The sequence below is a fragment of the Hypanus sabinus genome, chromosome 12 (genome assembly GCF_030144855.1).
Source record: "Hypanus sabinus isolate sHypSab1 chromosome 12, sHypSab1.hap1, whole genome shotgun sequence".
NCBI lineage: Eukaryota > Metazoa > Chordata > Chondrichthyes > Myliobatiformes > Dasyatidae > Hypanus > Hypanus sabinus.
In genome coordinates, this window is record NC_082717.1 from 106,365,289 (window position 1) to 106,379,773 (window position 14,485).

The 14,485-nt window shown below is 44.3% G+C and overlaps 2 protein-coding genes across 2 annotated transcripts in view; one reads left to right on the forward strand and one right to left on the reverse strand.

The window, feature by feature from the left end:
- The window catches only part of LOC132402417 (zinc finger protein 585A-like), a 70,141-nt gene that overhangs the window by 35,459 nt on the left and 20,197 nt on the right, over window positions 1-14,485 (reverse strand). The window lies entirely within an intron of this gene.
- LOC132403238 (zinc finger protein 229-like) lies at window positions 1,944-6,734 on the forward strand. Its single transcript, XM_059986665.1, has 2 exons — window positions 1,944-1,970; window positions 4,204-6,734. The coding sequence occupies exon 2, from the start codon at window positions 4,985-4,987 to the stop codon at window positions 6,326-6,328; it is 1,344 nt and encodes a 447-aa protein (XP_059842648.1). The 5' UTR covers window positions 1,944-1,970; window positions 4,204-4,984; the 3' UTR covers window positions 6,329-6,734.

The window sequence follows — 14,485 nt, forward strand, 5'->3', positions numbered from 1 at the left end:
GGGTGCTGGGGGAAGTAATAGGTGGTTGAGAAAAAGTAAAGAGCCCTGAGTGGGTAATAGAGGGAGGGCAGTGGGATTTGTTTTCTGGAAGGAGAAATCGATAGTCATGCCATCGGGTTGGAGGCTACCCAGACGGAATATAAGGTGTTGCTCCTAAACTATGAGGGTAGCGCTGTCTTGGCACAAGAGGAGGCTTGTCAGATTAGGAATGGGAATTGAAATTAAAATGGTTGGTCATCAGGAAGTCCTGCTTCTCATGCATGGGTTGAGTGGTCCCCCAATTTACGAAGGTCTCGCCAATGCAGAACAGACCACATTGGGAGCACTGGACACAATACATGACGTCAGAAGATTCACAGTTTAAGTGTTGACTCACCTGGGAGGACTGTTTGGGGCTCTGAAGGGAGGTGAGGGGGGAGGTGCATGGGCAGGTATGGCACTTAGGCCATTTGCAGGGATTAGGGCCAGGAGGGAGAATAGTGGGGAGGGACGAATGGAGAAGGGAGTGATCCCTGAAGAAAGCGGAGGGGTAAGGATATGTTTAGTGATAGGATCCTTTTGGAGATGGTGGAAGTTGCAAAGGATAATGTGTTAGATGTGGAGACTGATGGGGTGGTCAGCAAGGACAAGAGGGACTCTATCACTATTATGGCAGTGGGAAGATGGGGTGAGTCCAGATGTTTGGGAAACGGATGAGGTGCGAGTGAGGACAGCATCAATAATGGAGGGAGGGAAATCCGTTCTTTAAATGAGGACGTCGTCTCTGATCTCTGATGTCCTGGATGGGAACGGATGCAGTGGAGGCAAAGAAACTGAGAAAAGAGAATGGCACTTTTACCAGAGATACGGTGAGAAGATAATCGTGGATATCAGAAGGTTTGAAGAAGATGTCTGTTAACAATTTATCTCCTGAGATGGAAACAGAGAGATTGAGTAAGGAGAAGGATGTGTCAGAAATGGACCAAGTGAATTTAACAGCAGGGTGAAAGTTCGAGGCAAAGTTGATTAAATTGATGAGCTCAGCATGGGTGCATGAAGCAGCACCAATGCAGTTGTCAATGTAGCAGAGAGTTGGGGCACATAACCGGGGAAGGCTTCGAGCAAAGACTGTTCTACATAGCCAAGGCAGGCATAGCTGAGGCACATGTGAGTGACCACGGCTACCCATCAAGTTTGGAGGAAGTGGGAAGAGCCAAAGGAGACACACAGGGTGAGGACCAGTTTTGCCTGATGGAGGAGAGTGGTGCTGGTGGGGGATTGTCTGGTCCTTTAGTCTTAAAGGAAGCAGAGAGCGTTCAGGCCTTCTTAATGGGGACAGAAGAGTATAGGGCCTGAACGTCCAACGTGAAGGTGAGGCAGTCCTCCTTCAAGCTAATAGTATGGATACAGTATTAATTTCTCCTTCAAACAAACAAATAACCCCTCCTTCTAGTCTTCAGTCTGACTTTTTACTTCCTCCCACCTGCCTATTACTTCCCCTGGGCCTCCTCCTCCCTTTTCTCCTCTGGTCCACTCTCCTCTCCTATCAGATTCCTTTTTCTCCAACCCTTGACCTTTCTCACCCACCTGGCTTCACCTATCACCTTCCAGGCAGCTTCTCAACCGCCCCCCCCCCACCACCTTTTTAGTCTGTCATTTTCCCTCTTCTTTTTCAATCCTGAAGAAGCGTCTTGGCCAGGAATGTCGACCGTTCTCTTCCATAGACGATGCCTGACATGCCGGCATTTTGCGTCCGCTGGTCAGCGCTGATCCGCCGTCGGTGACCCAGTCATCAAATGCGCATGCGCAAGGGTGGCAGCCGGGTCCCAGATATCGCGCATGCGTAAGGGTGACAGCTGGGTCCCGAATAGTGCGCATGCGTAAGGGTGGCCGCTGTGTGCCGAATATTGCGCGTGCGTAAGGGTGGCAGCTGGGTCCCGAATATCACGCATGCGCTTAGTGGACAAAAGGCGCTGGAGGATCTACAGCAGGTAGGAACGGGTCTCCGGGTGGGGTTTATGTGCACACGTCATCTAAGGGACCATTGCTGCGCGCTCCGGTCACACCGGGGCATAGTCCCGATTCTTTCTATCTGTTTCTCTCAGGTCCACAGTCCTGCCCGTGCCGGTGGAGCTCGGATTTATGCAGATGAGCGAAGGTGCTAGCGCCTTTTCTGTAGCGCATGCGCACCCGTGGGACCATGATGGCTAGATAGGTCTCTCGTTCGCGGGGGTTTCTGGGTATAGAGGCAGTCATGGATTCCACTGCTTGCGCTTCCCCAATACCTGTACTCTGTAGTGTGTGTTTGGAATGCAAGCGGAGGGGATGGGAGCACACTGATTGTTCCAGCTGTCAAAATCCATGGATCACGGATTTGGAACAAAAATACAGTGCCAAGTTAATTGTGAGAAGGGATGGGAGAGATGCGTTTGAGAGCAGAGTTAATGGTGGAGAAAGGGATGCCCCTTTCTTTAAATAGGAGAGATGCGTTTGAGAGTAGAATGGGAGAGATGTGTTTTCACGCACATCTGCCCTCACCCCATCCTCCTGCCACCCCACTAGGGATAGGGTTCCCCTTGTCCTCACCTACCACCCCACTAGCCTCTGGTCCAACATATAATTCTCCATAACTTCTGCCACCTCCAATGGGATCCCACCACCAAGCATATCTTTCCCTCACCCCCCACCCTTTCTGCTTTCCAGAGGGATCGCTCTGTACGCGACTCCCTTGTCCATTCATTCCCCCCATCCCTTCCCATTGATCTCCCTCCTGACACTTATCCTTGTAAGCGGAACAAGTGCTACACCTGCCCTTACAGTTCCTCCCTCACCACCATTCAGGACCCCAGACAGTCTGTCCAGGTGAGGTGACACTTCACCTGTGAGTCGGCTGGTGTGATATACAGTGTCCAGTGCTCCTGGTGTGGCCGTCTATATATTGGTGAGATCCGACACAGACTGGGAGACTTACACTGAACACCTACGCTCTGTCCGCCAGAGAAAGCAGGATCTCCCAGTAGCCATTTTAATTCCAAGTCCCATTCCCATTCTGATATGTCTATCCATGGCCTCCTCTACTGTCGAGATGAAGTCACACTCAGGTTGGAGGAACAACAATTTATTTTCCGTCTCCAACCTGATGGTATGAACACTGATTTGTCTAACTTCCGATAATACCCTTCCTCCCCTTCTTAACCCATCCCTTATTTATTATTTCCCCCCTTTTTTCCTCTCTCTGTCCCTCTCACAATCACACTTTGCCTGCTCTCCATCTTTCTCTGGTGCACCCCTCCCCTTTCTTTCTCCCAAGGCCTCCCATCCCACGATCCTCTCTCCTCTCCGGCACTGTATCCCTTTTGCCAAACAACTTTCCAGCTCTTAGCTTCATCCCTCCCCCTCTTGTCTTCTTCTATCATTTCGGATTTCCCCCTCCCCCTCCCACTTTCAAATCTCTTATTGTCTGTTCTTTCAGTTAGTCCTGACGAAGGGTCTCGGCCCGAAACGTCGACTGTACTTCTCCCTATAGATGCTGCCTGGCCTGCTGTGTTCCACCAGCTTTTTGTGTGTGATTCTAAGTTAATCTCGGGTGAAGAGTCCAACTTAGTCAATAAAAATATCAAGTGGAGCTACATCAAAAAAAAACAAAATTCTAAAATTACTTTTGTTCTACCTCCTCTTGTTCTGAACCTTTCTACCTGTGAGAACATGTTTTGACCCATTGTCTCTGGTTATATAATGATACTAAACACCTTTGTCCTGGGTAACAAGTGACCTGTAGCTTTCTCATCACTAGTATTCCATTGAGAAACACTGCTGCCCTCCCCTTCGTATTAATTGGCATTGCCATTGATGAGTCATTCGCCTTCAATCACCTGGCTGGTGGCGGGGTTCAGAATAATTGTAAAGTTACCAGGATCAGCCATATAAAAGCAGGTGGTCTTTGTAGCTTGATCTGGCCTTTGACCGAAACTTCGGATAATACTAATGGAGAGAAACAAACTGAGCCAAGTCACAGATTGCAGACAGGCAGAAAATGAGTCAGAAGTTTGATGGTCAGTATGGATGACTGCTCTGTGCCCAGGCAGAAGATCAGGTGTTGTGCATCCAACCTGGGTTGAACCTCACTGTTGCAGTGTGATGTCAGAGCTCACCATAAAGACTAAAGTGATCACATACGAAATGTTGTCCTTCACCCATTGATGTATTTTGTAAATCTTTTTACAGGTTAGAAACAGCAGAGATTTTATGTACAGGAATCTCAAAACACAACAACACATCAGTGTTGCTGTCTCTGCCCAGATATTTAAGGAGTGACCGGATATTTCCTCAGTAACACTGATATATCTGTTGTTGATCCTTGGAGATGAAGAAATATCTCATCCCAGCTGGAAACCTGTTTTGTGTCTGAAATGAAGTTTTCTGTTGTAACTCAGTGAAATCCACTGGAACCGGGTACACACCAGCTGGGAACGCAGCAGCATTTGTTCAACTGCATTGATTGTGCGAGGGATTCACTGCGTCTGACATCTGACTTGAGACGTTGACAGCAGGTAGATATCATTCACCTGCTCTCAGTGTAGGAAGCCATTCTGTCACTCAGCCGACCCTCAGACATACCAGTGAGTTCACCTTGGGGAGAGGTCATTCACCTGCTCTGTGTGTGGGAGGGGATCTACTCAGTCATCCAGCCTGAAGATACATCAGCAAGTTCACACCACAGGGAGAGGGTTCACCTGTTCTGACTGCGGGAAGAGATTCATACTGTTATCCAAGCTGATGATATATCCAAGAATTTGCAACAGTGACAAGCTGTTCACCAGCTCCATGTCTGGGAAGAGATCCACTCAATCAGCCATCCCATAGACACACCAGTGAGTGCATAAGGGAGAGGGACTGTTTATTTGTTGCGAGAGTGGGAGCAAATTCTCACAAGGGAGAGACTCTCCACCTGTTCAGACCATCCAAAGTGATTGACATACTCATTCCATCACTTCTCAGTGGGGAGATGTCATTCATCTGCTCAGATTGTGGGAAGGGATTTACTCGGTCACATCAACTGAAAGTACATCAGCAAGTTCACACTGGGGAGAGGCTGTTCACCTGCCCAGACTGTGGGAAAGTATTTACTCAGTTATCTGAGCTGAGCATACATCAGCGAGTTCACACTGGGGAGAGACCATTCACCTGCTCAGACTGTGGGAAGGAATTCTCTCAGTCATATCAACTGAATGTACACCAGCGAGTTCACACTGGGGAGAGGCCGTTCACCTGCTCAGATTGTGGGAAAGGATTTACTCTGTCCTCTCAACTGATGGTCCATCAGCGAGTTCATACTGGGGAGAGGCCATTCACCTGTTCGGTGTGTGGGAAGGGATTTGCTCAGTCATCCAGCCTACAGACACACCAGTCTGTTCACACTGGGGAGAAGCCATTCAAATGCTCAGACTGTGAAAAAATATTTACTCGGTCATCTGACCTATTGGCACACCAGTCAGTTCACACTGGGGAGATGCCATTCATCTGCTTAGTCTGTGGGAAGGGATTCACTCAGTCATCTCAACTACAGAGACACCAGCGAGTTCACACAGGTGAGAGGCCGTTCACGTGTTCGGTGTGTGGGAAGGGATTCACTCAGTCATCCAACCTACAGAGACACCAGTCAGTTCACACTGGGGAGAGACCGTTTACCTGTTCAGACTGTGGGAAAGGATTTCCACGCTCATTTCAACTGAAAGTACACCAGCGCATTCACACTGGGGAGAGGCCATTCACCTGCTCAGACTGTGGGAAGGGATTCGCTCAGTCATCTGAACTGAAGGTACATCAGCGAGTTCACACGGGAGAGAGGCCATTCATCTGCTCAGACTGTGGGAAGGGATTCACTCACTCATCCAACCTACAGACACACCAGCGAGTTCACACTGGGGAGAGGCCGTTCACCTGCTTCGACTGTGGGAAGGGATTCTCTCGGTCATTTCAACTACTGGCACACCAGCGAGTTCACACTGGGGAGAAGCCATTCACCTGCTTCGATTGTGGGAAGGGATTCTCTCAGTCATCTCAACTGAAGGTACATCAGCGAGTTCACACTGGAGAAAGGCCATTCATCTGCTCAGACTGTGGGAAGGGATTCATTGTCTCATCTCAACTGATGGTCCATCAACGTGTTCACACTGGGGAGAGGCCATTCACCTGTTCAGACTGTGGGAAGGGATTCACTACCTCATCCCAACTGAAGGAACATCAGCGAGTTCACACTGGTGAGAGGCCATTCACCTGCTCAGACTGTGGGAAGGGATTCACTCAATCATCCCATCTGCAGGCACACCAGCGAGTTCACACTGGGTGAGACTATTCGCCTGGTCTGTCTTGTGAGAAGAGATTTCGTTAGTCATCTCAACTGATAGTATATTGGTGACTTCACACCTGTGCTGTATGAGGAAGGAGGTTTACTCAGCCAAACCACCTGCAGACAAATCACCGAGTTCACACAGGGGAGACAGTTTAAATAACTCTGTGTTGAACTTTTAACCATTATGTTTGGTGAATCCAATTGCAAGTTGAAGAGTGACTGTTGGTGTCAGATCCTTCTGTTCATCACACCTGGAACTGAACCCTGGTCACTGGGCACGGGAGGGGTTTGTTCTGATCACATTGGCCTTTAATTGGACCGGAGTTAAATATTGTGGATTCGACAAAAATAAATCAGTCCTATTCTAAACCTTGTGTCTCAGCCCCTTGCTGACTCTGCAGTGCACATGATGTACAGTGGTGTGACCATTCCTCCTGTCAGATCTCGGTTATTTTCGATCCTGGGTTCTTTTACAATTTCAGGAATGAGCATGAAACTTTGATTTTCACGATCATTTATTTCAAAGTTTAAACAAAGATTTAAAACTTTGCATTTGAAACTAAATGATGAGCTGAGAAGTAAAGCAGAGATTCAATAAAATGATGGCACCTTTGAAAAATCTATCATCTCTATACTCAAGATAACCAAATTTCCTTCGATTACATAATCCAATTAAAAGGCAACACAATTCTAACACGTGCTAACAACAGCAATTAAACAATGCAAGGTGTATGTAACTGCTATACCACCTTCTGCCAGTAAGTGGGGACAAACTTCCATATACTGTGAAAAGTACTAGTTTGTTAAAGGTACATAATTATTAAATATATAAATTAACAGTAAAAAAATCTGTGATTAAAACAACAATATTAGTCTCACATGAATTCAACTAATATTTTATAAAAAGTATTTAACAAAACTGATTCCAGCAGCCCCCCCTTTGATTCTGTAAGGTTTACTGTTAGAATCACTACATCCGGAAGTTGACAGGTGGAAAAAACAGAAGTATCTACATTGCAGAGTAATTAAAAACTACTTCAATTGTATAATATCAAAGCTCTTAAAAGCACTTATAGTATTAAATCATGATTGGATATATTAGGAATATAGATACGAGTTTTGACTATTCTAGTAATAATCACTTTTAAGCAAACAAGAATGTAGATTATGCTAATGCATATTAATATGAATGTTACGATGTTTAATATTGAGTAACTATGTTTCAGGGTTTGCCACTATTCAGGTGGAACATTCCTTACCCTTAACTGCACGTGTTCCTGCCCCCACCCCCAACTGCTAAGAAAAGATCTAATGCCACATGATTCTGAAGAACTATTTTGCGCACGACATCTATTTCTGTCATTACCTTGCCAAAATGATGGGCCAGCTCAAGCAGCAGACTAAATAACTTGGGTACAACAATCAATTAAACTGTCTGCCATAATGTGCATATCAGCGTCTGAGATTGAGAGCTCTCAGTAGTGACATAGGTTGTCAAATAGACTACTGTCGAATGGCTAAATTCCATTGTTGTTTAACAACTCACCATTTTCCATCCAGTACCACTTTTCCTCATTTGAGCACTGATCTTGCATTACTCAAATATCTTGTATGTTCACTTCTGATACAGAGTTTAACTTATTTTCCATAGTATCAGTTATCCAATTTTCCTCTATTCCCTTTAATGCTTAACTTGTGCTCTTTTTGCAGTTTTGTTTGCAGAAGTTGTTTCCATGTCTTTCCATTAGAGTAACCCTTACTTTTCAATACACATGGTAGTTGTATGACCTCCATAAGTTCTACTAGTTGGCCATTTTGATTGCATTTCCTACAGCTGTAAGAAATCTTCTTTGTCTCCAGATTTCTAAAGACATGACGACTCTGAAAGCATATCAAAAATCCTTGGTACTGTGGATGTTAACTGATCTTCTATCTGCTAGTTTACAGGCTTCAATCAAAGCTTTCAGTTCTACTTCATATGCAGAGGTACCAGGAGCCATGATAGCTGAGGTCATAACTTCATTTTCTGTGACAACAACCATTCACATTCCTCCCTCAATGGTTGAGGAACAAGCAGTGTGTAGAATCAGCTCTGGGTTCAATAAAGGCACTTCTTTATGGTAATTTGCATGTTATTGTCCTTGTACATTCATGATCATCATAATCCTCCATGTCCACTGACAAGTGCAGCTGGATTTGCTGGACTCGCTCATTGAATGATGATATTAGGTGCCTCAAGAATAGTGGACCACTTCCACCACCAGCACTGAGCAGCTGTCACTTGAGAGGCCCTGTTCATAGTCAGTAAATTAGAAACATAGAAAACGTACAGCAGAATATAGGCCCTTTGGCCCACAAAACTGTGCCAAATATGTCCTTACCTTCGAACTACCTAGGCTTACCCATAGTCCTCTGTTTTTCTAAGCTCCATGTATCCATCCAGGAGTCTCTTAAAAGACCCTATTGTTTCTGCCTCTACCACTGCTGGCAGCCCATTCCACACACTCACCATCTCTGCGTAAAAAACGTAACCCTGACATCTCCTCTGTACCTACTTTCAAGCATCTTAAAGCTGTGCCCTCTCATGCTAGCCATTTCAGTCCTGGGAAAAAGTCTCTGACTATCTACACGATCGATGCCTCTCATTATCTTGTATACTTCCATCACATTACCTCTCATCCTCCCTCGCTCCAAGGAGAAAAGGCTGGGTTCACTCAACCTATTCTCATAAGGCATGCTCCCCAATCCAGGCAACATCCTTGTAAATCTCCTCTGCATCCTTTCTATTGTTTCCATGTCCTTCCTGTAGTGAGGCAACTAGAATTGAGCACAGTACTCCAAGTGGGGTCTGACCAGGGACCTATATAGCTACAACATTACCTCTCAGCTCTTAAACTCAATCCCATGATTGATGAAGGCCAATGCATCATATGCTTTCTTAAACACAGAGTCAACCTGCATAACAGCTTTGAGTGTCCTATGGACTCGGACCCCAAGATCCCTCTGATCCTCCACACTGCCAAGAGTCTTGCGGTTAATATTATATTCCACCATCATATTTGATCTTCCAAAATGAACCACCTCAGACTTATCTGGGTTGAACTCCATCTGCCACTTCTCAGCCCAGTTCTGCAAACTATCAATGTCCCACTGTAACTTCGGGCAGCCTTCCACACTATCCACAACACCCCCAACCTTTGTGTCATCAGCAAATTTACTAACCCACACTAAATTATGCGTTAACTGTGAACATTGAACACTTAAAGTGATCCAGCACGATGATAAAAACATTCATGACTGCCAGGTAGGTTGCTTGCAATGATTGTGGATGTGAACCCCATCTTAAGGCTACATTGTCTAATTTGGCAGAGTAATACCCAACTGGACTTCATGTTCTTGAATTAAAACTGCTGTCATGTGGCCATGCTTCTCATTGATATACAAGGTAAATGGTCTTACTGTATCAGGGATTCCTAATCTCAATGCAGTACTTAATATTGCCTTAAAGTTTGAAAAGCTGCCACCTGTTCTTCTTAACAGTTGCAGGGTCATCAGAGTGCTTGCTGCCTTTTAGCAGTCTAGTGAGGGGTTGAGTAATTTCGGAATATGGATCGACCCTGCTCTGTTGTAGTTGCACAAACCCAGAGATGATCAAAGTTGCAAGACTGTTGTAAGTGGTTTTGCTAATTTGCACGATCTTCGTTGATTTCTCATTTGTCTTGGGAAAGTTTCTGTCCCAAATAAATCATTTCCTCTTGTTCCAATTGTGCCTTGTCCAAATTTGCTCAAAGGCTTGATTATCGAGCAAATAGAGTTCATCTCGTTCATGCTAATCTGTGGTCTCGGAGGCAATCAGGATATCATCTACATGTATGATAATTGAGTCAGTGCCCAGAATGCCCCTTAGATGTTATCTCAATGCCATATGGTAGACAGTGGGACTACTGTGAAGTCCCTGTGGTAGCCTCATCCACTGGTATTGTTGACCATCAACTGTAAAAGCCAACCATGCTTGAGATTCAGCTGCCAGAAGTACTGACCAGAAACCATTGGCTTTGATGTGATGCATTCAGGGTGTTGAAGGTAGTTGATGGATCTACCCCCAGAGGGGTAACTTCTCTATATATTCAGGGGTGATCCTGGAATCCAGTGTCAGTCTCCATGCCATTCGCCTTCTTGACAAACCCGACTGTACTGTTTACGGACTCTGTGTTTTAACATGAATTGCTAGCTTCTCCAGCTGATTGACAATAGGTATGATGCTGCTTACAGATGTTCTGTTTAAAGGCTAATGCCTGGTACTCAGTGGCATCTTCCCAGTAAACTTAACAGGATATATTTCCAGCAGGCCACAGTCATTGCTGTTTTGTGCCTATACTAGATGCCTGGTTAATACAGATTTTTCCAACTGCATGAGATTCCAGGTAATTTTGCACACCCTGCATTGAAGAGTGGAGTTCAAGGTCAAGGAGAACTCATTTGCTCTTGATTCACTCGGTTCTCTGTCTTCCAGCACCATGTGCATATCTATGGTTGCTAGCAAATTGCACATTGCATTTTTGAGCAATAGCTTCAGTTTATGCATGTAAGTTCTGCTCCTGTATCCAGTAGGAATTTAACACATTTATATCCAATAAGTAAATGAAGATATTTCAGTGAACTCCAGTTCTACTAGTTCTGTTGATTAACAGGTGGAGCTCATCTGTACCAATCTTATTTGGACTTCAAAATTACACTGCACTTGTTTGGCGTTTCGCATCAGTTTCACTCCAATTTGCTTTTGTTAGCTTCACCATTTTGGCAACATCTGGTTTCAAACCATCCGTAAAAGTGGACGTGAGAGACCCATGTGTAGATTCTTCCCTTACTATCCCCAGTTATTGCTTGAACTCCTGATTAGCTGATCCAAACTGTTTTGTAGCAGTATTCATATTCAGAAATATCATCTGAAGCTTTTTGTTTGAAATCAATCACTTTCTTCCAATCAATCTTGTGTTGGGGATTGTAGTTCCAAACATTTAACTGCATCCCTATCATCTGATAAATTCTGTCCTGTATTATCTTCAACTCAAAGTATCAACTGTCTTGTTTGTTTAGAAGACAGCATGGTCGCTAAAATTTGAATTGCATCGTATGGGTGCAATTTGTGTATGTTCTTAATTCATTTAAGCCTCCCTCTTTAGAATGTTGAATTTGTTTAAACACATGATCCAGTTTGTCGGTTTTCCTTGGTTCTGGTGGTGGATCGATAACCTCATGTCTCTTTACATTATTTATATTTTCATTCTTTCATTCTCACATTTCTACTCCCTTCGTAGTTACTGGGGTAAGTTGTGACTTGGGTGTCAGTCCAATTACGTACCTCACTGCTGTCGTTATCAAGGAAACCACCAGAGGTCTCTGTCGAGTTGCTGTTATAACCATTTTGTAGTTCCGAAGCAGTCGTCGTTTCTGCGGTCTAGTCCGTGTTGGCTGTATTTCAACATGATTGACATCACTGAGTTGGCAGAGCCGCCCATCAAAGGTCGCGGCTGCGCACAGCGATTCTGTTTCAGACTAGATCGCTTCACGATCATGTAACTCGATAGGGATACATTCAGTTAACAAATAGATTTGTATTTTAGACTTTTTAATATTTTTGCCACACTGTTCTTTCAGCATGTTACAATTTCTTGCTTCTCCCCCAACGGATTAGTTAAAATTATCCACTTGCTGAGTGGCGGCTTGATCTAATTCACACTGTTTTTATAGTTCACGATTAAATTGTCAACCTTGTAGCTGTCCTAGTTTGGAATGTTTACACTTTTTCAACTTGATAAGGCTGCAAACTCCCAGAGAAGTTTTTTTTTATATCTCTATACAGCACTGGGATTTCACTGCGTACTTTCTGGTTAATCGTATCAAGTTTATATACTTTATTCAAGTAAGCGCTTAAAATCTCAGTTAACTGTTCTCTTACGGCTGCGGATTTTGGAGATTCAGTTGTTTGTTTCTGAACTTGGCTGTTGTTTAAAATTCGATTTTAATGCGTACTCCTCACTTTTAGACGTCTTAGCCCGCAAATTTAACATCGTTCAGGATTATTCTTTCAGCCCAAGAATTTATCCAGGCTTATTTCTTAGCCTGTTAGTTTTTAGTGGGGATCCGCCACAAAGTAATATGCAGTTTTCTTCTCACTCTAAAACACTTTAAAGGGTAAACTGAAGCAGAATCAGACGATTTCTCTGGAGTTAAATGGGCGGAGTCTCTTACCTCCTGGATGCGCGCCAAAATTCCTTTCTTTCTACGATGAATTCTGATTTTATTAAGTAACCGGCCCCTCGTTGGGTGCCATAAATTCTCGAATCTCTGTCGTTTTCGATCCCTAGATTCTCGTAGAAGTTCTGGAATGAGCAAGAAACTTCGATTCATTGAACTTTAAAATATACAGTTGTGAAGCATCAAAGTAAAATTTATTGTACATGTCACCACGTTCAACCCTGAGATTCTTTCTTCTGTGGGCATACTTAGCGAATCTGTAACTGTAAGCAGGATCAATGGACAACAAACTAGGCAAATGCAGATATAAATAAATAGCAATAAATAACGCACCTGAAATAATAAGATAAAAAGTCCTTAGATGAGTGTAGTTATCCCCTTTTGTTCAAGAGCCTGAAGGTTGAGGGGTAGTAACTGTTCTTGAACCTGGTGGTGTGAGTTCTGAGGCACTTCTATCTTCTACCTGACGGCAGCACTGAGAAGAGAGCATGGCCTGGGTGGTGAGGATCTTTCATGATGGATGTTGCTTTCCTACGGCAACGTTTCATGTAGATGTGCTTAATGGTTGAGAAGGTTTTACCGTGATATACTGGGCCACATACACTGCCTTTTGAAGCATTTTCCACTTGGTGATCCCAATCAGGCGGTAATGCAGCCAGTCTTCACACTTTCCATCACACATCTATAGAAGTTTGCCAAGGTTTTTGATGACATGTTGAATCTCCACAGACTCTTCACAGACAATTTCTTCACAATTATATTCATATGATGGGTCCAGAACAGGTCTTCTGAGATAGTGACACTCTCCACTTGTGATCCTCCAATGATTACTGGTTCATGTACCTCTGGCTTCTCTTTCCTGAAGTCTAAAATCAGTTCTTTGGTCTTATTGACATTGACTGTGAGGTTATTGTTATTTAACCACTCAGCCACATTTTCAATCTCCCTCTTGTATGCTGATTCATCACCACCTTTGATACAGCCCACAACAGTGATGTTTTAACAAACTTGTATGTGATGTTGGAGCTGTACTTAGCCACACAGTCATAGGTGTAAAGTGAGTAGAGCAGGGGACTAAGTACACATCCCTGTGGTGCTCCTGTACTGAGGGAGATTGTGGAGATGTTTTTGCCAATCTGAACTGACTGGGGTCTACATGTAAGGAAATCCAGGATACAATTGCATAAGGGGGTATTGAGGCCCAGGTCTTGGAGTTTACTGATTAGTTTTGAGGGGATGATGGTGTTAAATGCTGATCTGTAATCTTGATGTATGCATCTTTGCTGTCCAGATGTTCCAGGGTTTTGTGAAGAACCAACGAGATAGTTATCTGTTGTAGACCTGTTGCTTCGGTAGGCAAATTGGAGAAGATTCAAGTCACTATTCAGACAGGAGCTGATATGCTTCAACACCAGCCTCTCAAAACACTTCATCACTGGATGCGAGTGCCACTGGGCAATAGTCATTTAGACAGGTTACCATGCCTTTCTTGGGCACCAGTAAAATTGAAGCCTGCTTTAAGAAGGTGGGTACCACACACCACCAGAGCAAGAGGTTAAAGATATCTGTGAATACACCAGGCAGTTGGTCAGTGCAGGTCTTCAGTTCCCAGCCAAGTACTCCATCTGTACTAGATGCTTTCCTTGGATTCACTCTCTTGAAGGCAGCCCACATGTCATCTTCAGATGCTGAGACCAAAGGATCACTGGGAGAAATGGGGGTATGCAATGGTTCCTTCCTGTTCTGGTGATCAAAGCGAACATAGTAAGGATTGAAGCTCACCTGGAAGCAAAGCTCTGCTGTTCCCTATGTCGCAAAATTTAACTTTGTAGGAGGTTATGGCATTCAAACCCTGCCACAGCTGTTGAGCAACCCTCATTGATTCTTGTCTAGTCT

Coding starts and splice junctions, on each gene's coding strand:
- LOC132403238 (XM_059986665.1), top strand. CDS start 4,985: ATGTCATTCATCTGCTCAGATTGTGGGAAGGGATTTACTCGGTCACAT.